Consider the following 26,869-nt stretch of genomic DNA (forward strand, 5'->3'; position numbering starts at 1 on the left):
GCAAAGAAGCAAACTGGGTGGGAGGAAGTAAATTAAGTAAGAACAAAGAGATAACAGGTGTTTCTTATTTTTGTTCATGGTAGGTGAGTAGTAGGCTTGTCATTTCCTGAGACAGAATTCAGACCATGATTTCTAAGAAATCATGGGGTTTGTAACTTTATTAAACTTTATTTAGCTTTTTCTTTCTCTGTGTTGGAACATGAATAAATTATTAGATACTCTATTTCATCTGCATTGTATATTTAGCAATTTTGTTTTCTAGGGTATGTGGTTCTGACTTTGCACTTATTATTGTAAAGTGCTATCATTTTATGTCTCTAATTTTAAACCAATACAAAATTGGTATTACTGATGTTTCATAACAGGTTTAAAGACCACAACATCTTCCCCTTCCAAGTCACTGTTTAACATAGTTATCCAATTCATCTGAACAGGATTGGGTCTGACATTGAATGGAAAAAAAAAAAAAAGCATACTGCTTTCCCAGAATTTTGTAGGTATTAGTATCTTAAATGTAGTCATTAAACTCATCTAACTTTATATGCTTTAGTAGAACAGCAAAGAATTTCTGCTCTGGCTGGAAAGGTTAAGGGAAGTCTTCAGCATCCTGTATCAGACATGGTAAATTTTTGTACCTGTACAAAGATGGTAATTTCCTTTGCTTTGTACACCTTACATAGCTATTCACCCTAATTCCTGGTTTGAATTAGTACCATCTAATATAAAAAAAAAAAAAAAAAAAAAAAAAAAGAAATTCAGCAGAAATTATACCTGTGGGTTTCTATCTATAGTGTTTCAAGGTATTTTATGCCGTATCATAAGACTGCTAGACCTCACCATGCAACAAAACAAATGTGTTTTATTTCATTTATTTCAGCCTAAGATGGTAAGTATGCAATTGTGTCTATTTCTCAGTCCTTCCAGGTGTCTGTCTGTCAGAACATTTGCAAGATAATGGCATGTGGGGAGAAGCGTCTCTCAGTGTTTAAGGCAAAGTAAAAATAACTCCTCTTCATTAAGAGTTGACTTTACAGCATGAACAAATCTGAATGTGTTTTTGTTTTTGTTTTTTGTTTGTTTTGTTTTGTTTTTAATTGAGATCTGTAAAACAGACCAATTTTACTGTTTCTGAGTATTCCCGAGATTATAATCTTAATTTAAAATTTACTGTTTGTCTCTCAAGGAATGTCTCTTCCTTTGATTTTCTGACTAGCAGACTGAGCTGTGCTATAACAGGAGTGAGACATCACTGATGTTCCACACATTTCTAGGAGCAGGCAATGATGGCTTTGTCCAACACTGGACAAAGAATTTTATTCATAGGTTTGGTGTATGTGGTTAATCAATTCTAAATACTTCTGAAGATCTCATCCTAGTCAGGGTATTTCATTTGCTGTTTTGCTCTGTTAGGTGAGTAAATAGAGACTTGTTTTTTTTGTTTTGTTTTGTTTTGGTTTGGTTTTGGTGCTGCTCTTGCCACAGCTAGGTAGTTGAGAAAATAACACACTGGACAGCCAATATGAATATGCTGGCCTGTCAGCTAATAAATATGCCACCAGCAGCAGTATACACCATGGGAGTATGTTCTGGTCCTTTCTACCTCATGAAAAATCATTCTGATGTCAACAGTACATCTGACATTAGGAAAAAGAGAAGCCTGGAAGAGCTGGGCATGGTCTTTGCAGGGTCAGAGTGAAATTGTTCCTGGTGTATTTACACCAGAAGGATAAATGATGAGAGGAGAAGACAAGATTTTAAAGAAGAATATCGTGCTGATGCATAAAAGAGTGATAGTTAAGTGGCCATAAGCATGTCTAGGTTGGCAGTAGAAGACTCTTAAGCAGAGCAGAGATACTTCAGTTCAGCCTCAGGGTTGTGTGGGAGATTGTAGGGGACAAGGAGTGGAAAAAGTAGCTGCAAGACTTTAATGCAGTTCCTTTCACCCGCCCCAGTGATCTATAGAAGGAGAAACTGTGAGAAAAGAAGACTAAATTTGACGAGTCAGGAGAGTTCTTCCTGTCCTTGGTTTCTGAGCTTCTTTGGGTGCCTCCACACACATTGTTGTCCCCTTGTAATGTTGGCCAGGGCAACCCTCAGAACTGTATACGTGAACAAGAGCACCTTCAGGATGCTAGAGGACTTCAAAGCAAAATCATCACCATCTCTGCTAACTGTGTTAAAACTATGACTCCCCTCTCCAGGAAGGTCAGGAAATGGAGAAAATAACACTTGTTCTTCAGATCACACAGGTTCTTATTTGTATTATGATTCTTCTAGTCCTTTATCTTTACATTTTGTCATTTTTCTTCAACAGTTTTGCATTACAGAATCTCTGGACTCTCTTTTAAATGAAAGCTCAGATTATCACACAACAGCAATAACTAAGTCTGAAAATGAAATCTAAAATAAGATTTTAAATGCAGTAAACAATGCGACACGAGGAGTTGGCAACACCTTTGCTGTGCCACTCTGGGCAACTCTGTGCCTCTTTGCTCCCTTTCCACTGAGTAGACAGATGCCAGAGAGGCAGCTCTCTGTGTATCAACCTCACACATGAAAGCTGCTGAGAAGGTGAGATCACAGAGACCTTTGCTTTGGTGTCATCATCCTGGAAAGAAAAAAGTACTAAATCAAAGGCGTCAGGTCTTTCATGTGAATAAAGAGCTGATCCCACAAGCTTGGAGGCCTCTGCTGGCTGGCACTGCCGAGCCCTTGAGAGCTGACTTCACACCAGCTCAGCAAAGAAAAGGTGCTGTGCCAGTGGTCTCAGGGGTTGGTGCTACCTCAGCAGGTTCACATGAAGTTGTTATTCACCAGGATAGCAGAACTTCTAACTTCAACCCATTGCACGGTTATTTTGGCCTTGATAGTGGCCCAGCCAATTAAGTTGTATTAGAGAACTAGTAGCACCACCGGGTAGACCTACATGTAGGGCACGGGAACAGCACAGTTACCCAGACTTGTCAAATACACACCACACAGGTTGGCATGGGCAGAGAAGCTCTTTTTACAGCTTATAGAAGCACAGGCGACTCCTTTCCCAGCTGGAGGAGCACAGCAGGGCTGGTCCCCAGAGGATCCTTTTGCCTCTTGCCAGGCCTTGCAGGCAGGACAGCTTGCTGCCACCTCCACGCTACTGCCACCGCATCCAGCAAGGGCAGAGCCTCTGTGCCCCTGGGGACAGCACAGAGGGCGGAAGGGTGGGCCTAGGGAAGGAAGGAGTGGGTGGACTGCAAGTAGGCACAGACACGTCTGACTCTCCTTCCACCTTCTAGTGGGGCTTATTGGGGAAATTGTTTTGTTTGCCCACCATTTGCTCTTCCTGAAGCAAAAGGAAAAATTAAAGCTGAAATCGTCACTGGTTGCAGTCAAGAGTTATCGTGCTTTCAAGGCAGTGATGGCTGGATGTTGTCAGCAAGAAACAGAGACAAGTGGCAACTAAAGTTCTTAAAAAAGGTTGTGTTGTCAGGTTTGGGACATCTCAACAAAACATAAATTCTCTGGGCTGGCATTGTTTTTCCTTCTATTTTATGGGGAAAAGGGATCATTTATACCTGTGAAATAAAAAGCAGTTTTAAGTCTAATCAGCTAATTTTCCATGTACTTTCTCTACCAAAAACCAGTCACCAAAGGTAAATTCTCATTTTATTCATGCAGATACTGGCATTGGCTTCCACAGAGGCAACTACATAAAAAGGAAGAAGAATGGGCAGGATGAGATGTGCCCTTTGCATATCAGTGGACTGACTGTCCTTGTAATTCTGGAGGGACAAATTTCAGGCTTGACCTGAAAGTCTGCAGATCATTTCATTTAAGTAACTGTAAAATGTGCAATGCTTCCTAAATATACACATATTTCGTATTTATAATGGAGTTGCTACACTGACCGTGGGGTCTCTCACATAGCTAATTTGCTAATTATCCAATATAGTTTCAATTGGTCCTCCAAGAAATCCTTCATCTGCCAGTGCAGGTTAGTGACTGAATATTGGATGTCAGAGTAGCACTTCTTCCTCATACTGCATTTGGCTTTTCATTACTGCTTTACCAATTCTGATAAAACTAGTAAAGCTTTCTGCAAGCAGAGCCTGATGAAGTGAAAGATATCACAGGAGAAATGGAAATCCCCAGGTCTTATATTTTTTCCTCCTCCAGCTTTCACAGCTTTCCTCACTGTGCTGTAGCTCCTGCAGTAGGTCAGTGATACAAGTCACTTTTAAAAGAAGGGAATGAATCAGGAAGTAATGTTAAACAGTTTTGCTTCAGTTATAACAAGACTTGATGTAATTTGGACTTTCTAGAGGAGTATAACATGGCATTTGCACAGTATAGCTTGAGAATCTGCACTGTTCCAGACAAGTTTTCCTTAAGTAACTCAGAGTATACAAGTGTAACATTCTTGCGATAAAAATGGGTCAATGCCTCTGCAAACACCTGTGTGTTTTGTAAGAGCAGTCACACAACAACAGAAGACAGGGATTCACAAACTCTGTCTGCCTAGAAGCACTGGCACTGCATGAGGCGCTCCTGCAGCAGTTGTTGCACGCATGTCACAGTGGATGTGTGTCCAAGAAAGGAATTTGTGTTATCAAAGAGGGATTGTAAATCATCTGCAGAATAGGAAGCTCCTGGAAGAGTGGCTGTGTCACCAGAGTGATGACTCACGGTATGAGACAGGGCTGCCTTATTACACATAGAAGACTTGTCACAGCAAATGGCTGAAAATCCAAGTGGCTTCAAGTGTGAACACAGAGCATGGGCAGGAAAGGGTTGGTCCCCTGCCTCCTGCCCAGAGACTGGGGGAGAACCAAACACCATGGAGACACAGAACTCTTGGAGCAGTGGGGATTGCATTTGGAAAGCTGCTCTTAACTTTTTAAGCCTTCTTAACACGCATACACAAAAAAAAAAAAAAAAAAAAAAAAAAAAAAAAACCATTGGGAAATGTTCTCCATAGCAGAGATAAGCAATTAAAATTGACAGAGATGCGTGCTAGCTGTATGTAGTTTAACTAGTCTTAGTGATGCATGAGATACTTGCACTATACTTTGCAACCAAGAAGCAAGACAGATACATTAAGTTTTATATTATGGTAACACAAAGGTATTTGGTTTGGTCTTTTTAGGGAGAAAACAGGTACGCATTTTTTTCATTCTTCTGTTGTCTTCATTATGTATTAAAAAAGAAAATATTAAATGAGACAGTTAGAACTTTATGTGGTATTCAAAGCAAGTTTCTTGAAAATCTGTTTTGGCATTGTTAACTTTTATAATGGGATTTAAGGGGATGCTGGAGAAATCTGTCATGTTAAATAAAAGATAGCGAACAAAACAATCACAAAGTGGCCCTATCATATTAAATTGGCTGCAGTGCCATGTACACACACTCAACTTCACTGCCTTAGACAGGTTCTCCTTCTGTTAACACAAACCCCTAAATGGCAGCTATACCAATAAGATCAAGCTGGATCCACTTCATACCTGAGCTTAGGTCTCCTCAGACAAAGCAGGTGGCTTTCATAGCCTCAAACACATCTACAGATGGGCCTGCAGGTAAATCAGCTTTTCCCATAGGAAAAGGCAAGTAATATGGTAGAAACCAGTAGGACTACTGATATTTTCAATGTAGATCTTCTGAGCCCACTGTGCTGGCACTGGTATAGGCATGCTGTAAGGCTGGGGTCAGGGTTCTAGGTTGCTCATTCCCACAACCCCACCTGGGTAACAGTTCAGAGCTAGAGAATCCTCAGGAACCAGCTTATCTGACCAGCAGAGGCCATATAATTTCATCCATTTCAGCATTTGTCAGTTTGAAAACCTTTTTTATTTTTTCTTGCTACCTCTTTGCAAAAATAATTGCCCAAGCAAAAATAAATAAATACATATGGAGAAGGAACAGAAAATAAGGGAAGAAATGGAGGCCCAGTCATAGTTTAACTCCAGCTTCAGCTACCTTGACAGCAATAGTGCAGTGTTTAGATAACTTTTGGCCACCCAGTCAGTTTAAGTTATTTTTGTACCATCAAAACCTGGTTTATAGTCTGGAACTTATCTACTATAATAGAGCCAAATGAACTTTAAAGATCAACCTATTATAAAATGACTAAAAACAAAGGTTTTAAGGAAATGACAACTGACCCCTCTCCATAGCAGCACAGTGCTACAAGAGACAGCTGTAATGGCATAAATGGGTGGTTTATCAGCTTTCTGCCAGGGACTGACAAAATCACGTCAAATGAGGCATTAAAGCCCTGGTTTTGAAAACTGTGATAAATACCAGCTAATCTACTGACATAATATATATTGAGTTAAATATTTAGTTTTGCATTAAATCTAAATCCAACATTAGAGCATTTCCTCTTGATTAAAAAGGGTAAAATGTAGATGTTATTTTATGCTCCAGTTCCCACGTCTAATTAATGCTCAGCATTCTGAGCCATTTCTGACATTACAAATGTATTAGCAAACATGCCAAGGAAAGGGGGGAGACACAAGGGAAACAAGTGCAAAATCTATATGCTTAATTCATATTTCTCCATTTGCAGTAGCTAATATGTTATTGCAGAGACTATTTGCAGACACTTGCCCTACCAGTGAACAGCTAACTTCCCTGATTGCTTATATAAACAGTCTTCTAGATCTGGAGACAGACGTTGTAGGAGAGCACATAGCTAATTTAATTTTAGTATAATTAGGAATTAAAAGCAGGGCATTAATAGATTCACAGTAAATGTTGGCTAGGCAATATAAGCATTATACAATAGGACTATTAAGAGATTTAATATTTGAGAGTGATCATATAAAAAGGTTTGCAAGAAAGTTTATTGTCTTGGGAATAAGATATACCTAATTAGAGAAAAGATTATGGCTGAGATAAAACACTTCATTGAATTGTATATTCTTAATGGGCATGAGAAAAGCCTGCTTAAAAATTTATTTATATTTATAGGGTATTTTATTATCTACTTAGATCTAGAAATAGAATGAGGCAAATCCTCATGAATCTCTGAAATATATCCATTTGTTCTGCATTATATTCTCAGCATTATGCATAAGCTGATTCTCACAAAGCAGCTATTTGAGAAATGAGTTTTATTATCAAGTACTATGACTGTTAAACGCTTGTTGTAGTTTGAAATATGCTACACCATAATTACTCATTTTGTTGAGAACATTTTAGAAAGCTTATATGAAACCTGTGGCTGTGTGTGACAGTGTGAGCTCAACTGAAAGAAATTGAACAAAACACAAAATAAGTAATCACCTACCACCTTAATTTCAGGTGATTTATTGATTTGGGAAAAAGTCTCTGTAGTTTGACACTCCTAGCTAAGTCTGTCACAAAAATCGTAGTATGTACATCCTGAGGGATTTGGTATATCTCACCATACCAGAGAAATAGATCTTCATACTATAGAATAAACACAGAAGAAATAAATAAACAGTAAGGAGAGCTGTAAAATAAATAAAACAACTAAGGAGAGCTGTAAAACTGGACGTCAGAATTGACTAGTTTTTATATTCAAGAAAATTACACCCTGACTCTTCCCCACCCACCCCCCACCATCCTGTTCTGCAAAGGATTCTCTCAAGTGGGCCCATCCGGGGAAGGTGGTTGCACACACAGGTGATATTCTGATACAACTCACTCTTTAGGTTAGTAGTTGCTTTTATTTTCTTTCCTCAGTGTCTTATCTCAAAACCACAAAGACCAAAGAACCATAGTTCAGAAAAGTTCTGCAAATACCTGGCCCTGGACACTTTCCTGAGTTGGCTATTCCCAGAGTGTGTCTGTGCAAGGCTTCTGTTGCTCAGAGCCCTGCTTGTAGAGAGCTTCCAAGTGCTGATTTCCACCAGGATGGGTGTCCTGGCCTGCTTACACAGCAGGAGATCAACCTGTTGTTGATAGCAGCTATCATCAATAAATGCATTTGTGTCTGTGTTAAAAATGGTCTGATTGTTCCTGTACACAAATCACAACCAAATTTGCCATCATTCCAGAAAGTGCAACGGTAAAGCAAGTTGCTCTGTCTCTCTCTTCTGAGAATGGGTTTGTGCTACTTAAGCCTGAGAGCTTTTAGTGCCATTTTGGACAGATAGGTTGATCACAGTAACGCTGATGTAACTGACTTGACAATACAAGCAAGTCACAGAGTAGTTCTACACATCTCTTGCTGCTCCTCTCCAGTTCCAAAGTCAATGCACTGGAAGGGCACTGGAAGGCTGAGACATCCCCCTCACCACACCCTAACATGACAATAGCCAATGTAAAAATAAATTTTAAAAAATCAACCAAAAAAAACAAAACCAAACAAACAAACAAAAAAAAAACAGATCCTTAATACTTTTGTAGTCTGAAAGACCTAAATCCTAAAATCCTAAATCAACATTGTGTTACTGATAAGTGCTTAACATCTTTTTCATGCCATAGCTTTGTGTTACAGTATAAAATATCTTCTGGTACTTACTCTAACATAAAGAAATACCCCCCATTAATGGCCAAGAACTTGGTGTAGGCCTTGTGATTTACATTGCTGTCTTAACCTTAGAATGTAACTCTGGTGGTTTCATTTGCCTTGCACTTTGTATTTCAATTGGGTACCTTAAAATCTAGGTAACAGACATACAGGTAGCTCAGGAGCTACTGAGGTGTGGGAACTTAGTTTCTACATATAACTATTGAAAGATACTAATTTTATTACCTGAGATGTTTGGAGGCACGTGCTCTGAAGTTGGTTTAGCAGTACCTTTCCTCATCAGTGCTGTGTTCTTTTGTTTCTTCTTCCTGTTTCAACAGTCATGTTTGACTCCAGAGAGATGTAAGGATGTAAGTGATACATGGATTGGCACAGAACCAAATGAGATGTCAGTGGGAATATCCATCCCCCAAAGCCTTGTCCTACTGAATTTGTTTTAAATTAATTCTTAACTTCTAACATCTACCTCTAATCTTTTGTGGAGGGAAAAAAAAAAAAAAAAAAAAAAAAAAAAAAGCAGCCATTTCTCCTAAATGTCTCATTCTGGAACTTGATTCATAACCTTTGGTTACATCTTTGTACTGAGAGACAAGCATGTCTGGATCCTCTTAAGAGTTCATCAGGTTCTTGTGACTGAAGTCACATTGCTTTCAAGAATGATGAAATTCATCCCAGACTCCTCATTCTGACGGGAAGGTGGCTATCTTTCTATGAACTCATCCAAAACCAAAACAAATAAACAAACAAAACAAACCACAAAGAAGCAGAATTCTTGCCAGTTGGGTTTTGGAAAGAGTATCTCACATTCCTGTATAACCACTGACTGATCATTTACCTTTTCTGTGACAGTCATCCTGCAAACATGAGAAGGTGTTAAATTGGAAGAACTTGCTCATGTGAAATGCATAAAATGCCACACATTACAAGCAACACCTATGTCAGGACTGCACATACTGTTGCACACAGAATCTGGATGATGGTACACAAAGCTCTCTATCAGCAACTTCCAAACTAGCAACATCAGGTACAAGATGAGGTGTCTTTGTTACTCAGAAATCTCCGTTATCACTGGTACCTTGTATTGCCATGTTGGCTTCTGTAACATATTCACAACATGGGGCTTCTTCCTTCCACAGGGATGACAAATGCTGTCTCTACTTACATTTATCCTTATAACAACCTGTTTTCTGCCACCCAAAAAACTTCTAACATTTATAGTTGGAGCAACTTTAATACCAAGAAACTGTTTTTTCTTCCATCTTCCACTCTGTTGTTAAGGTTTGGATATTTAGACAAAGCCTTAAAATATTTAGAAGTTTACAGATCACTTAAGCAAACATAAAAACTTATTTCATATCCTTATTCATCTTTACATACCTGGTAGATGTTTGTCATTCAAGACATGAGCAAGAGCTTGTTCAGATGCTAAAAATATCACATGTTTACACTTGTAAATCACCATTAGCAAATGATTTTCCTAATGCTTCAAACAATATAGTAGCAAAGTGCAGCTGCTTCAGCCAGAATGGTATTTTAGTGATTTTTAAGAACTTAATGAGATCAGGTAATTGACTAGTGAAGCTAAAAATTTTACCTTCAATTAAACAATCAACAGCTCCGTACATCAACATAATCATCTTCGTCCCTCCACCTCCCCGTTACCAAATCAATATGTGGGTAGCAGTTGTCTAAGAAACCACTTCCTCTGTGCTTCTAAACCAGCATTCAGGACCCATTTTAAAGCATTTATTCAATTAGTATGGTGTAATTTGCAAATAATGGAAAGTATGTAGTAATGCAGATTCCATAAGCAACTAAGGAAAAATAAGGCCTTAATTCATTTGTTGTTTAACAACATTATTTATCCTACATTCGTTCTGGTGCTACCAACAAATAACTTAATACTCTACTTTTTAAAGTATCAGGATTTGTGTTTAAATTGGCAGTGCCAGCTGTATTGATTACATATAGGAAATAAGGCTGCACAGGTTGTATTAATGAATCATGGAATTGATAGTTCAGGAGACAGTCATGAGGCAAAAGTATTAGATTAAAAAAAAAAAATGCACACGGATACAAAATAATTTTGTCAAGAAACCACTTCCAAGGGCTATATTACAACACAGCATTTTAATTCTGGAGTGTTGAGTTTTGAATCAAAACTGCTGCCCCCAACCACAACTGTGAGTGCAAAATATTTATTTCTAGAAGCACAGGGAACTTCTGCAATCTTGCAAAAGATTCTGAAACTGAGCACACTTACACCGCTGTGTGTTACCCTCCGAGGAGTGCTGGTGTTGTGTTACCTGCAGGCATGTGTAGCAGAACTTTCTTTATCAAAAACTTTCGTTTCCATCTGCAAGCAGTATATGTTTTCTTACAGGAAAAAAAAAAAAAAAAAAAAAAGCCAATGGTTAAAAATGGAGAAAAACTGCAGTGCAGTGTGGAGATGCTAAATGTGAGTTTCCAATGTATGTTTTTTAAATTAGGTCATAAGTATATTCTACTATATGCTAATACTCACCTCCTGAGCTCCCTGTATGTCCTGACCACCCAGACACTCCCAAAAGTGCAGGAGGATGCAGCTGGTGGAGCAAACCAGCACTCAGCATGAACAGAGTTCGTTATGAGAATAGCACTGGCAGCAAGCAGGTGTCTTTTATTCAGCTATTGCAGCATCAGTACCATCTTTTCTTACTACAGTATGGGAAACTGAATAACATGAAAGCTATTTATATGCAATTTTGACCAAGATTTTCAAAAGTGACTTGATTTGGTTCGACCCTAAACCTCCCAAAAAGAGCTGAATCAAGGGGGCCTGGTTGTCAGGAAGTGCCACGAGTCTCCAGCCTGCTGAGCGAGGCGAGCCCCATAGTGCAGCCTGCCGAGAGTGTGGCTGCTTCTGCTGCCGTCAGGCACTGCCTGCTGCCCCCACTGAATTATTTTTGGCTGCTTCACCAAGAACAGGATGCTCCTAAAGGAGTGCGGGATTTACAGCACCAAGGAGGCAATGTTGTACTAAGTGCAACATCAGTGACAGAGCCAACACTGCCTGGATCAGCCTCCAGGGCCTGAACCAGGGAGCTGGGCTTAGCTCCATTGGGTGGACCCCATCCACTGCTTCCTAGGGTTGTTCCCAAATCTCCCCAGGGTGGAAAACCACAACCTGGTCCCTGCTGCCCACACAGTTTGGCATAATGTTTCCTGATAGTCACCAGGCAAAACAAACCAAGTCAGTGCAGACCTTTTCCTCAAAGTTAGTTATATTACACTAACTTGGGCTGTTTTCATTCAGGGTGGGCCTGGAAAGGACTCCCCTGGCAGAAGCAAAGAGTTTTGGTGACAGACCTGGGAGGGCAAATCCCCAGAGAGTAACCTCTGCTGCTGGCCCAGCCTTTTGCAGAACTGTCTTTCTGTGCTTTAGGTTTGCTACAGGCCTCAGCTGCTCTCTGATTGACTCCGTGTGCAAGGTTAGGAGGTCTTTTGGCTGGGTAGGAGGGTTCCTTCTTACACAGAGAAGGAAGTGGAAGAACTGATGTGTATAAAGCAAAGTTACCTCTTCCCCTTTTAATCTGTGATCTTTATCCTGATATGTGCAGCAAGTCATTCAGATAAATTGCATTGTAGTGGGCAGTCCTGACTCATTTTAAAAGAGTTGTACCCTCATGTGGGTGTACCCCAGGATAAACACTCACTTTTAGTACGTCTAGACTAGGATATAAGTTGTGTTTTTAAAGATACTAGCTAACGTGGCTCAACTAACACGTTCTGAAACCTTGCATAGATAGGACAAGTCAAATGCTAAAAGGTGTTAAAAAGTGTTTGCTAAGTCATTCTAAAAATACAACTTCTATACCTGTCTAGACAATGCCAGAATACTTTTTAAAATGACACACAATGCTCATGGGAAGTCTCACTGCAACAGCCAAAGAGAATTGTAACACAGGAAACAATCATAAGAAGTTTCTCCACATAGGTCTTCAAAGCAATGACACAAATTGACATGTAGAGAATCCTCTAAGGCGTTGTCTAGACAATAGGAGAAAAAAGATCCTGTTTCAGTAGATTTAGTTCAGTCAGATCCTATATCTTTTCAAAAGCAAACCTATTAAAAGTCTTGAGATCATGTTCTGCTCAGTTTTATTAGGTCTGGAGTCCAGACGGACAATAACTCAGCCTGCTAAAGTCATATTAAAGGTATTGAATAGTCTACGTGCTGTCAGATAGGATTTTTAGTCCTTAAATAAGATTGATTGAATTATTTCTCCTGGAAATGGCCCTTTCCCTAAAGCAGATGAGATCCTAGCTCGTTTTCCATGCTCATTCACTCTTGCCCCAATGCATTTGCTTAAGTTGTACCAATGACAGCGAAGTTCAATATGTCTTTACCATCAGTATTTCCAGTTGGGTGTGAGCACCAGCTCATTTTGTACAGGACACCAGACAGCAATTGGTTTTGATTCTGACTTCATTTTGCAGCAAACTCAGAGAAAGCCCTCAATCTAATCTATTCCTTTAAACAGCTATTTTAAACTGTCTAGCCCACATGCACATACACATTCACATTGTAAAAATTGTCATCTTCTACAGAGTCAACAGATAAGTTCTTAGTCATTAATGTACATCCTTACACTGTTTTGCTTCTACCAAGCTGACTGGAGAGTGAACAAATTAGAGTAAAGTGTTTCCCAGAATTGTACTGGCATCTTTGACATCTTAAACAATACTTTCAGGAAAGCTTTTTTTTTTTTTTTTTTTTTTTTTTTTTTCCTTTAAGGGGCAAGGGAAAAAGTAATTACAACAAGCATGAGCCCAGCCTCTAATGCCAGGTCTTTTTTATATGGTAGAGAAAACAAAACAAAAAACAAAAACAAAAACAAACAAAAAACAACAACAACAACAAAAAAGTCAATTAGTTCTATTTATTATTAAGGCTTTATGGGTGGGTATCAGTCTGGTAGGAAAAAAATCTACATTTCAATTAGCCCCATTACGGATGATGTCTTTATGACATGGGTGTGTACCTGACTGTCAGGGAAAAATTTAGGAGTCACCAACCCAAATGAAAGCATACACTAAATAGTAATTCACTTGTATAACTCCAAGTGACCAAATTAACACCGTCTCAGCTTGGCTTGCTTGTTCTTAGTAGTCATTTACCAATAGCTCTCGAACAATGGAGTTGTAAAATAGAGCCACTTAAGTTATCATGATGAGTTCTTTTCACAGCTGTGTCAAATTTTTTTTTTTTTGGCCTTGGGGTGCACCACCTGAAACATTTCAAAAAAATACATTGATTTTTCTTTTTTAAATAAAGGCCTGAAGTCAACAAAGCCCACGAGTCAGAATAATGCTGAAGCTCCACATTCAGTAAAGGCTCTTCAGTAAGCACTTGCTGTCACCTTCAGTACTGGCCAAAATATTTTTGTCCTTATTAAGCCCAAAGCACCATTATACATTAGCTAGAGGTTGATTTGAATAAGATCAGCATGCTCCAACCTGCCCTTGGTTCTTATTTCAGGTTTTCAGCATTGTCTTGAAACTTTCTCTCGTGCTAAAATGATGTCTTTACAATCTAATCTTTATATAGATATATTTTTCTACTCTCTCTCTCTCCCCTCTCTCTCTATACATGTAGCTGAAAGACAGTAATACCATGCACAGATTTTTTGTCCTCTGAGAAGCCACCTGATAGCAGATTTCATGGGGGCCTACTATAATTTATTGGTGTCCACTAAACTCAGTGGTAAACCCTCCATTAATCCTGGATGAACAGAGGCAGGTTCTTTTCTGCGAGAGCAAACAATTAGGCGCCCTAAGTTATTATTTCCTATTATTGTGCAATAAAAGAGGCTCTGGCCATTTCATTAGAAAGGATTAGAGTGTCCCGGACTGCAAACATCGTGCAACCACTTTCCTCCTCCCCCCGCCGCACACCGCGGAAGCACTCGAGGCTCCCCCGGGGACGGCCACCGGGCTGCCCCACGTGTGTCCGGCCGCTGGGCGCACCCAGCCCCGCACATGGGCGGCCTCCGGGCTTTTGGGGCCGGGACACTCTGGGCCCTGGGTCCCCCCGGCGCTGCCCCCGGCCCCAGCAGCCCGGGCATCCCCCGCAGTGGACGGCTATGCCCGGGCCGAACACGGTGGCCCCCGCAGGCCCGCAGCCGCGGTGTTTAAGGAGTCAAAGTACATAGGCAGCTGGGTCGATACCCTATTAGGCTAGAAACAGTTGTGCATATCAAAGGCCGACGAACCTAATGACTAAAAATATAAGTACCTGACCCGGAGGATTAATCACACACTGTCAAGCTGAAATCGGTGCAATTCTTCCAATCATTAACGTTTTGCTTACAAAAATGTGCTTTTCTGTTTGTTTTTCTGCTAAATGATAACCATTTTCAAGTTGAATCTGCTGATAAAAAGAGTCGAAAACAAGACGGGAGTTGTGCTGTAAAGGTCAGACGTGCTAGTTCGGCATGAAATAGCCAACAGGCAAACAAATACGAAAAAGCAGGGTGGCACGGAAGGGGCTCGAAGCTTTGGCCGAACGGTGTAAAGTGCCTTGGCTGCTTTTCTCCCGCCGAGAAGCGCGTCACGAGAGCCGGGCAGAGCCGCCCGCAACCCCACGCGGGTCCCCATGTGTTTCGCCCACCTGCCGCCGAGCCGTGAGCCCCCCGCGGGGGGTAGCGAGGGCATTGGCACAGCCTGGGTGGCGGCCTTGTTGTCACCTGCCCCGACACCCTGCAAATCCACATCCCCGGCCCGGCGGCTGCCGGGGGAGGCATCCGCGCTGCCCACCCGCGGGGAGCTGCCGTGCGCGCAGCATCCCGGGGCTCCGCTCGGCACCGATGGGGTCTCCTCCGGGTCCTACGCCCTTGGCACTGGGGGTGACCGCAGCCTGCCCCCCCACACCCGGGGTGTGTGTGTGGGGGATGTCTTTTTAGGTCTTAAAATCCTAAAACTCATCTCGGGCCACTCCGCTTCGCAGAACGCGCGGCCGCTCCAGCGAGGCGCGACCCCGTTCAGACGCAACCCGGACCGGTCCCGTGCCTCCATCCCCTGCTCCCTGAGATCCTTCCCCGGTACCGAGACCCCCCGGGACTGCCAGGGAGGGGCCCGTGCCCCCTGCTTTCCATGCTCCTTCCCGCGCCCCCGGGCCGGCGGCATTTCGGAGAAAAGCCGATGAATAACCACTATTGACTCAGGCAGGTCAGCGGCTGCCCCGGCTGGGGTCGATGCCCGGCCCCGAGCAGAGCCCGCTCCTCCTCCAGCCCTTGTCCCCCCCCCGGGTTCCCAGCCGGGACCCGCACGCACCCCTCCGGAGGCTTAGCCCGCCCCGCAGCTCGCCCGCCGAGCAGCTGCAAAACAGCAACGAAGCACTGACCCCACGCGGGACACGACGGGCACGAGGGACCAGCCACCGGCACGGCACTGGGGGGAAAAACCCGATCACAGCTTCCCCGGGCACTGCTGGGGAGGAATGGGGATTCTGCTGCCAGAAACTGGATGGCGTGTGGTGCAGAGTTTAGTTTTATTTCACAGATGAGTCCATCAAAAATTAAATACCAGTTTTTGCCTTTTTTTTCTTTCTTTTAACATTGAACAAATATGTACAAAATATGAACAATATGAGGTATAAAACCGTAAGACTTTTAAAGCAAACTAGTATGTACAAAAGCAGATATGTATACAATAGGCATTATCTTCCCTCTGCTCTGTGCCCCTTTTATCCCCTGCAGCTGATGCCAGGTTCCCTCCTGCAGCAGGGCACTATCACTCCTTGCATTTTCTTCTCAAATATAAAATCTGGAAAAAACAGTGCTAGATATTTTTCAAGGAGAAAAATACTTTTTTTTTTTTTTTTCTGCAAATGGAACCATCCAGACTGCAGGGCAAAGTCCTCAATAATTTGAGGAGGCACATTTATCTCATGCAAGAGCAAAAATGGATCTGTCCAAAGACTCCACCTGATAAAGAGAGGGATGTCTCAGTAGAGAGCACCACGGCAGGTAAAAGAGTATGAGCATAAGGCACTTGTCGGGATGGTTGAATCCCTCTGTATTTCACAGAACATATTTCTCTGCTTGCAAAGGGTGTTTAAATTAATCTATTTAAACTACATTTGTTTACACTTACAATGGGCTTAGTCCTGCAATCTGTACTCACTTCCATGCTAGCCAGAGATGAGTTCTGCCTGATCCCTAACAGCAGCTGATCCAGACCCCCAGCAAGTAAGGATGGGATGCAGTACTATGTTCCAGTTAGGACATCAATTAATGTACAAATATATCTTACAAATTAAATACAAACCACGGATCTGTTCCTTTAACCAAAGTAGAGATCTGCCAAAAATGGACTGTTTGCAGAAAATACGTCTTGCTTTCTCTGCTTATTATAAAACGAGTCTATCTGTTGTTTCTTTTTCTTCCAGTGGAATGCTGAAAGTCTTCTCCTGTAGCAAAATACTCTTTCAAACCAGCCCCCGGTAAAGTGCAAGCCGAGCTAGGGTCCACTTTCTGCATGGGGCTGTTAGTGGGAAGGGTTGTAAAAGCCTTTGTCGCCTTCAATGTCCACTTCTTGATCAGAGTCGTCGGAGACATCTGACTCCAGGTCCTCCTGTGAGGCAGGCGAGGGGGTGTACTGTGAGCCGTCCAAGGACACCTCCTTGCCCTTCTGCTCGGGGCTCGGGCAGCTCTCTGGCCTTTGGTCACTGTGACTGTCAGCACCTTCCACTTCTTCCTTCTTGGTGGCTTGGGGGTTCTCCTGCAGGGAAAGAAACCTGCTTGATACAGAAATACGTGCCACGGTGCCAGGAGGCCTGAGGGGCTGCACCGAAAGGGAAAACCACCATGGGTTTCCTCAGACCCTGCAGGGAAGGGCAGGTGTCCCGCTGCTGACCTGGCCTCCTGCCCACACTCCCACCCTGCAAGTAGCACCGGCCGGCCGGGGGCTCGGCCGCACGCGGGGCTCAGCTCTGATCCCGCGCCCCGGCAGCCACAGGGGACACTGCCGCAAATGAGGCTCCTTGGCGATGGTAATCACAGCCACTTCAAAAGACTGGGGCTACTGGAGCCCAGGAACCTCTGAACTTTTGTCTTTAGCAAAGCAAATGTTTATTATGAGTTTACAAACACGGACACACAGCTTCTTCCTCCCCTGATCTTTCCTTAATTACACCCAACGGCAAAAGGAGGGAGGCCGAGTCCATCAGTGGTCCGAAAGTAAACGGTAATGAAGCTGTGAGGCTAAACCTCGACATTAAAATACACACCACTGAAAACAAAACCAGCCCCCACAAAGCCAGAGCCCTGCTTCCAGGCAGGAGTAGCCCTGTGTCGGTAGCCACCTGGGGAGCCTCGTCCCCTACGGGGCATGAAATGACACTCCTAAGCAAAGAGAAAGCAGGCAGAGACACACACCCATGACACATTTGTGTGGGCTCGGAGAAATGGATGTGACTGAACAAAAAGGAGGAAATGACTTAAAATGGCTGAGGTCCCAAGTGAGCTCTCCGGACATTGCGGAGGGGTCAGGTCCCGCCAAGGAGCGAAGAGATTGTGTTCAAAGTCAACAGAGGTACTGAGGTGAAACCCCGTGAAAGGCCACAGAATAAATATTCTAGAACTTGTCACTGTGATTAATTTTCTGTTCTCTTGATATTAAAGGCTGATTTTCCAGTGAGACTCGTCAGTCCTGTCACGCTCACTGTATCAGGGACTTTTCACAGATCTCTGAGCTGAGGGGCCCCGACCCTGGTGAGCAGGGCAGGATCCGGCCCTCTGGGCTGTGCGGGCAGATTTATATCCACTTGAGCACAACTTGTTGCGGGAAGGGAAACCGCTTCAACCACTCAGTTCACGCACTGTAACTATTCGTAAACAAAAAGTAAAAGCGACTTAATGTTCCATACCGCTCCTCAAAACTAACAAGGCGTTTGTACTTGCCTCTCCCAGCATTTGCAGAATAAATCGCCTTGTGTTTATTAAGAGAGGGTGATTTAGAAAGCCGGTAAATATTCTCCTCCAAAACAACTGCCTAAGTAATTTACTGACAATCACTTATCTTCTCCACGTTAATTGGATAAACAACATATGGGTTTACAAAACAATTAGCGTGGAGTTTTAATAGGCGGTGTGTGAAAGCCGGGCATAATTGATATAGGAACTACATTAGGAGCTTTTAACATTAGTGCTGCCTGAATGAGCCCTCATGGATTCCAGCATGACTATTTGTCTTTTTAATCAAGGTGAAGAGGTTAAACAGCCTTTCAGATGACTTCTGCATACAACCTGGAATAGGCGAGCACGGGTGTAAGATAAGACAATTAAAATACTTATTTCTATAGAAACGGAAACATCCCTGTACCTGCTTTAGACGCCTCCATTTGGCTCTGCGATTCTGAAACCACGTTTTGACCTGAACAACAAAACGAGAGAAAAGGCACAGGGTAGTCGGGGAGCAACGGGAGCCTCACCCAAGTTGTGGAGAGAGAAGTGAGTGCTGGTCCCCAGAGGAGGGGAGCTGGGGACATCAGGGCAGGGGCAGGGGCAGGAGCAGGGGCTGTTGTGCAGCATGGCCTCACCTGCCTCTCACTGAGCTGCAGCATCTTGGCCAGGCGCTTCCTCTCTGGCGGCGAGAGGTATTTCTGCGTCTCAAACTTCTTCTCAAGCTCGATGGTCTGGTCATTGGAGAAGCGGACCTGTCCCCCTTTCCTCTTGTGCAGCGGCCGCTGGATGAAGGGGCTCCACAGCAGCGGCTTCCCTTCAGAGAGAGGCACACACAGCGCCGCCGTCACTGCTGGGCCCCGCTGCCGGCTGTCCCGAGGCTGGGCCCAGGGGCTCGGTGGGGCTGCGCCCAGCCTTGCCCTGCTCCTGTCCATGCCCCTGACTCAGCCTCCCCCCAGATTTCGCCTCCTCTGATTTTTCGCCTCTGCCAAACGGAGACCAGTTAAAGCCACTCCGCGGGCTTTGGCAACGTTTCCGTCAATGTGTTTCCTGTTGGTCTATCTCGCAAAGAAAAGAGTGAGAAGAAGAAGAAAAAAAAAAAAAAAAAAAAAAAAGACCTTTGCTTCCTTCTGCTCTCTTACTAAGACGTCCCCAAAAGAGCGCTGGGGTCGGGTGCGGCTGTGGAGGCACCACCAGCAGCCCCAGCGGCTTGGGGCAAGCAGTGCCTGGAGCCCCCCGGGGCTGGGGGCTAGTGGGGTGGCCCCGGGACCCGCACCGGGCTGGGGCTCCCCAGAGGCCGGCTGGAGCCACGGGGGAAGGCGACACAGAGGGGGCCCGGCCCCGCCACCAAGCTGCGGCCGCATCCCGGGCCCGGCGGCTCCGGCCAGTGCCCCTGAGTCACCGTGTTTGTCTTTCTGTCTTGCTGCCTGCAGCCTTTGAAATTCGCTGCATTGTTTTTCAAGATTTTGCTTGCGTCAGGCTTTAGTAATTCTGGTGCAAAACAGACTCAAAAAAATAGGAAGCAACTGGTTATTTTAGCTGTCATAAAGTCACATCCCACACAGAGGAAATGAACAATATCAGAAAAACGGATCCCGGCTATCAGAAGTCGAGTGTTTCCTGAATTTGTCTGTATTGAGGATGTCGATAAAGTAATCAGCAACGTGCACGACTCCCGGGGAAGAGCCTGCTTCAGGCGGCCAGGAAAACACTTAACAGCTTCTGAAACCAGATTTACTCCTATCGAGAGCTCAAGGTTTCCTGTATGAACGGAAAGGGTCAGCCTCTTTCACTGCACAGCCGCGGTGAGTCAGGTCCAGTTTTGCAATCCCCCCGAACAAGTGCGGCGACCCGGGCCGGGGCGGCGCTGGGCTCGGCCCCCGCAGCGGGGACCTTGCCCCCGGCCCGGGCCGAGCGGGGGCCGCCGGGGCCGCCCCCAGGCGCGGGGGAGCCGCGGGGGCCCGGCGAGCGGAGCCCCGGCCCCGCCGGCTGTTTTTCAAGTCATCCGCAGGAAAGGGCTCAGATCTGCGCTGCGATCTCCCAGCACAATTAAAACTCCCCACCAAAACCACACGCGACATTACTAAGGACACTCGCAGAGTCACTTGGTTGAAGGAAAACAAATCTGAGTCACCGCGGCCGCGCACTGTGGTCTCGCTCCCAGCGCCGGAGCGCGGCGCTTCTTTAATTTACAGTAAATCAGACGGAGACGGAGGGAGGCCGGGGAGGCACGGAGGGAGCGCGGGAGGGCGGCGGGGCCAGGAGGGGCCGGGGGCAGCTTCCCGTGCCTTGTCCCGTGTTGGACGGGAGGGGCCGGGACGGGCCGGGGCGGGGGGGCCGTGGCTTACCCAGGGGGTCCTGCCGGATCAGGGCGTGCGTGTAGTCGCCGACGGCGCGGGGGAAGGAGTAGAGGGGCCCGGCGTAGGCGCCGGCGCCGTAGGTGGCGGCGAGGTGGTGGGAGAAGGCCGGGTGGACGGGGGTCGGCTCGTAGACGGGGGTCCGGTACGGGGCCACCAGGCTGGTGAAGGACGAGTTGGGCGACGGCAGCGTCGGCGGCGGCGGGGCGGGCAGGGAGTGGGGGGCCGGGGCGGCGGCGGGGCCGCGGCCCAGGATGTCCTCGATGTAGAAGGGCGTGGGGTGCGCGGGCTGCAGCAGCGGCGTGGGCGCGTACAGCGGGACGCCGACGCCCAGGGCCGCCGTCGGCGCCGCGCCCGGGGGCTGGTACTGCATGGCCCGGCCACCCCGCCGCCCGCGCCCCCCGCGCCGCCCCGGCCACCCCTGCCCAGAGCCGGCCCTGAGCGCCGCGGCCGGGAGCTGGCACCGCCGCCGCGGCTTTCTCTGGGCTCGGGTTACCCTCCGATAGGTTTCTATTGGCGCGGGGCGGAGCCCGCGTGGTCTCTGTCCCCTTCCTGCCACGGCTCCGTCTAGCCAATGAGCCCGGCCAGGGAAGGGGGAAACCACCCCCCGCCGGCAAACGCTCCCCCCCCCCGCCCGCCCGCCTCCCCGCAGCAAACGCCCCGCGGCGCCGATCCGCGGGACGGGCCCCGACGGCACCGCGCGGGGGCACCGAGGCCGGGGGAACCCGGCGCGCTCCGACGGCACCGGGCCGGGGATCGGCGTCGCCCCCCCGGCTGGATGCGGGGAGACCCCGCGGGGAAGAGCCCTCCGCACCCGGGATGAGGGGGGAGGCGGGCAGCGGGGGGTGAGCGGCTGCGGTGTCCCCGGTCCCCCCCCGTTTCCCCCTCCGCGCTCAGCGGAACCCGGGAGGGGCCCCGCGCTGTCTCTCCCTGTGGCTGCGGGGACCGGGAATGGGGCAGGGAGGGCACGGCCGCCGAGCGGGGGCCACGCGTGGGCGGGGGACTGCGGCGGGGCCCTGTCCCGTCCCCCCGAGAGCCCGGCGGGGCGCGGAGCGGGGCGGCGCGATTTCCTGCTCGGAGCCTCGCCGGGCACCGACGGCGCGACGCCGGCCGGCACACAGCGGGGCGGCGCGGGGGCTGCGGGAGCCCCCCGACGGGGCGGGCGCGGCGCCGGGCCCCGGCTTTCCGACAGCCCCGAAGGGAAGCAGGCGCCGAGGCCGCGCCGGGCGGCCGGTCGCCCTCCTTTCCTCCAGCAGCGCCACCTGGACACCGGCGATTTTCGTTTCCAAAAACCCGCGGCGTGCTTCCTCCTGCACCACCGCCTCTCGGGGTGTGGGGGGGGGGGTAACGGGACGGGACTGGACGTGAGCGCTCACCGCATGCCGGCGGCTCCCGGCCCCTCGCCGGGGGCAGCGACCCCCGCCCGCCCCGGCCCCCCTCGGCACTCGGCCCGACGGCGGCTGCGGTGCCGGTGCCTTCCCCGTGGGAGCGCGGGCGGCAGGTGCCCGCCGGGCCGCTGGCCCTCCTCCTCCCCCAGACCCCTCCAGGCTGGTGACAGCGAGCGCAGAAGGCTGTTAAGGAATAGCAGGTGCTGGTTTAACAGTTCGTATTCTCGCTTTTTTTTTTTTTTTTCTCCAAAATAATAATAAAAAAAGGTCTCCAGTTCAAACCCACGAAGATCTTAATAACTAAGAGGCTCAGAGCAAGACGAAAGGGTGTTGGTGAAATGGAAATATATATATTTTTAATAATATAGGGAGGTTGTTTTTTTTTTCTTTACATTGTTAACAAATGCCAAAACTCACCTTTAAAGCGTGGTCTCGTGTCTTGTAAATATCAGGTACACGTAAAGTGAGCTGACAGTTTTGATTATTTTTTCTCTCCGTGCTCAGTCTCCCAGGCATTGCTCTTTCCAAAGGGGTTTAGCTAATGTTTTCATCTGGAAGTGTTGGATTTGCAGCTTGATTTACTTAATAAATGTACAGTAAACCGATGACCCGTTGCCCTCTGGAATAACGATGTGCATGATATGAGGCAGTGGCGTAGAGGGCCTCCACAATATTTTACAAGCTGTCGATTCAAAATCCTGAGAACAAGTTTAAGCAAAAAGGAAAAAAAAAATGTTTTGCCATATTATTAGGAAACAAATAAATAGAGGAAGAGATTATTCTTTTCTGACTTTTATACAAGCAATAGGCCTTGTTAAAAGGAAGTTTTAATGGCACAGTTATTACATTCCACTACCACTGCATAATCCCTAACAAGAAAAATGAAGCACTTAATTTTGCAGTTGTGCAGCACCGCCCCTTTCAAATTCAATTGTTAGACCTTAGCCTTCCTCCTTCCACGGGTTGGAGACTATTAAATCCGCATTCATGAAATGTCACATTTATTGAACTACATAATTTTTTAATATCACTAGTGCAGGTTTTATAGTTGATTTTATTGTTTTTATGGCCATTCGGGGCTCTAAAACCCGGATTTTTTCAATGTTGTCCTTATAATTTTTTTCACACAGTCAGAACTAATAAAATAGAACAGTTGTGACTTTTTAATGCAAGGGGTCTCGGAGTTTCAATATTTTCACTCTGCTGGATACTAAAACCAATAAAAATACATGAGATTTTAATTATTTTCTGGATTAAATAAAACCTTTTTTCCCTTTCTTTTGGAACACGCATTCTGTTTGTAGTTTCTGTTGTGAGGGAGATAGTGCAGCTCCAGGTAAGAAGCACGGTACCAGGATCTCTGCGGCGATGGGCATTTAGAACAAGGGCTTGGAGGCACCGCAAGCTCCGCGCAAGTGCTGCGGGATTTCTGGTCTTTCTTCGCCAGGTTCCCTCTGCGAAGCACTCCAGTCCATCTGAGAAAGCTCGAGAGAGAGAGAGAAAAAAAAATACATACCCCCCTTTCCTGATTAAAAAACCTTTCCCCTTAATTTTCTTGGAATGCACTCGAAACACCCCCGAGTTTTGTCGCTAAGCTGGGAGCTGCCGGGGGGCGGCGGGGAGGGATGCGAGCATCCCCGCGCCGGCAAGGGCTCAGCCCAAAGGGATCGGCTGCAGAACTCATTATTTGCTGTAATAACTTTCGGGGCCCTGTCCTCCCGTTCGCTCTCCGTGAAATCCCCTGCCTTCGAGAAGCAAAAGGAACCAAAAAAAAAAAAAAAAAAAAAAAAAAAAAAAAAAAAAAAGGAAAGAAATTGAAAAAAAAAATTATATAAAAAATAATAAAATAAAAAAAGAGAGAAAAAGAAAAAAAAAGAGAGAGAAAAAAATGAAAGAGAGAAAGAGAGAGAGAGAGAAAGAGAGAAAAAGAGAGAGAGAAAGAGAGAAAAAGAGAGAAAAAGAAAGAAAAGCAGGGACCCGACCTGCTCCAGACGGTCCCTGCTACCCTCCCCGACCCCAATGCTGCCCGGGGCTCCGGCTCGGGGGGTCCGGGACGATCCGAAGGGGCCGGTAGGGGTCTGGGGGGCCGGTAGGGGACCCCCGCCGGCCACCGCGGACCCCTCCCGCTGTGGCGGTGCTGGGGGCGGCCCGGGGAGGCGCTCAGGTGCACACAGCGCCGGGGCGAAGGGGACCAGGTGGTGCTAGAAAGAAAAAGGGAACAGAACGGAACAGGGCAGAAGAGAACAAACAAACAGACAAAACGAAAACCAAGCAAATAAACAAAAAAACAAACGTCGGAAAATCAGGAAATGGACGCAGGGGCTCCCCAAACCAGCGGCATATGCGAGGCGTTATTTTCCACCGCATGCCCCTGGTTATCTGCCGCAACGCCACACAGAGGTTCCTGATTCCCGCGCGGTCATGCCAGGCTATAAACCACCTCTTCGATGTTTAAGGGCAACGAGTCCTGAAGCCCAGAACTCTCTGCTTGCTTCACAGGTTCTCTTACCACTAGCATATTTTTTTGTCATGGCACCTGCCCAGTTTCTGCTTTCAAAAATGGGAGTTTTGCCCATAACAGCACCCTCTGGGACTCTGCAGACCTCAGGAGAGTTACACCAGAGATTATTTGTTCCTAGCTGAAATAACTGCTTGTGGCTGTACACAAATAGATAGTGATCCAGCAGAGTCCATCTTTTACCAGCCAGTGTGGGCTACCAGGAGAGTCATCTGCTAATGCTAGCTGGCGCTTTCCAAGAGGATCCAGCCTGCAGCCATTCCATCCCTTCCCATTACTGAAAGTATTTCAAGACTCTTCCAAGAGAGGTGAGGCCACAGCATTGAACATCATCCAAGGAGGAAATAGAAGGGAGTTCACCTCTCTGATTTTCCTAGCGCCGTCGAAGCCAGACTGCTCCAGACAGAGGCACTGCACGTTGCGAGGTGATGTCAGTCAGTGCTGCTGTCTTCCAGATAAGTCATCTGTTAGATATTCACTTCTTACATCCTCCTCCTCCTCACCATCCTGATTTGATTTACTAAGTGCACTGCAACCATAGCGAAAACTAAGGCAGGTCACTTTCTAAAGAATTCATTAGATGTAGCTGAACAAGACAAATCTTGGTCTGAAAAGGGCTGGACAACATGTGAACTGTTATTATAGGCAGAGCTGGCAGGGGCTTATCATTTTCCATCCTACATCCCTATGTTCATCTGATTATGATTTTGCCAAATCTAAATAATTCAGGTGGAAAAAAAAAATCTGAAATCTGTTCTGGGGGAATCTGCCTCATGCTGAGTACCTTTAAGGTTTCAGCAAAACTGCCTCAGCTGTTTCTGAGTATAAGGTTATAGGAAATCAGATTCTTTTGCCAGCATTTAGGTATCCTTGCCTTGTACTGAAAACCTGTGGTGCTCCACCACTAGGGAAACTTCAGGAGATGAAAGCGTCCAGCAGAAAGTCAGCCAGGGGTTGCTTCTTTGGTTCTTCTTTTGATCTTCCACCTGGGGCTGTAGTTTACAGTCACACAAAATGATCCCAAACCTCTGTAGAGAGACACCAATGCCTCTGTAAGGTTTTGGGCCTGACTTGGCTCTCCAATGACTCAAAGAGCTCTTCTTGCTTGGCGCTGAGTATTTGTGGGTATGAGACATGTTGCTAGCAGTGTGCCCTTTTCCTATATGCTGCTGTCACCATCTCTGTGGAAAATATAATAATAATAAAAAAGGCACAGAATAGCTTTAATGGTGCTTTAGAGTCTTGTCAAAGATTTCCAAGCCAACATATGCCAGAACCTCCAGGGAGCACATGGGTAAGGTGCTTCCATTTCCTCTAGCCCCCAGTATTATTATGTTAATACCTCTTCTGGGACACCTTGACTCTGCAAAGTGGGATATGCAACATTTATGGCTCTGTGGTGGAAGGAAGGAACACATGGCCCCATACAATAAACATACCCTAATACCTCTTTCTTTCTGGACTGGGCTGTCCTAGCAAGTACAGTGATACCAGCTTCTCGAAACCAGAGTTTAAATCTAATTCAGCTCAGTGTGACATAATTCACCAGTTTTCTTCTGAATTGCAAAAAAGCATCCTATGAAACTCTGTTTAATCTTTAATGTTTTTTGGAATGCAATTTCCTAACCCTTCCTTGGCCCAAACAGTTTCTTATCTGACCGTTATGAGAATGTGGTGAACAATGCTATGAAAAACAAAGCAATATATTATTCCTTACAGGCTCATATTTCCTATATATCTGCCACCACAAAACATGCACTATTCTGGATCCTGCCTATGAGTGCAATTGAAAGCTCCTTGGTTAATTATATTTATTTGGGGTGATGGCAAGAGTAACATGTTAAAACTTCTCTATATTCTTATGTGTTGGCTACACACCTCAAGATTACACCCAAAAACACATATAATTCCCAGGGGCTAGATTCTCTCTCACATCTTGCACAATCATTTACGTAAGTGCAAACTGAACATAAAATGCTGCTAACACAGACTACTGGCTACTGTACACCCACTCTGTGTTGATGTAAATGACTCTAACAAGATAGCAGACAATGGAGAATCTGCCTAAACTACAGTGATGACAAAACACCTTTTTTTTTTTTTTTTAACAGCATAATCAGAATACAGAATATTGTACATTTCAAACAGGACTTGTGCAGCAAGATTGTACATTGCAAGAGTTCCAG

General features: G+C 45.9%; 1 protein-coding gene across 1 annotated transcript; it reads right to left on the reverse strand.

The window, feature by feature from the left end:
* Window positions 1-15,988: 15,988 nt before the first annotated feature.
* HHEX (hematopoietically expressed homeobox) lies at window positions 15,989-21,267 on the reverse strand. Its single transcript, XM_084526238.1, has 4 exons — window positions 20,769-21,267; window positions 19,059-19,237; window positions 18,842-18,892; window positions 15,989-17,239 (listed from the first exon to the last, which is right to left on the reverse strand). The coding sequence occupies exons 1-4, from the start codon at window positions 21,148-21,150 to the stop codon at window positions 17,006-17,008; spliced, it is 846 nt and encodes a 281-aa protein (XP_084382364.1). The 5' UTR covers window positions 21,151-21,267; the 3' UTR covers window positions 15,989-17,005.
* Between the last annotated feature and the right edge of the window lie 5,602 nt (window positions 21,268-26,869).

Source organism: Aythya ferina, assembly GCF_964211825.1.
Source record: "Aythya ferina genome assembly, chromosome: 7".
In the NCBI taxonomy this organism is placed as follows: Eukaryota; Metazoa; Chordata; class Aves; order Anseriformes; family Anatidae; genus Aythya; species Aythya ferina.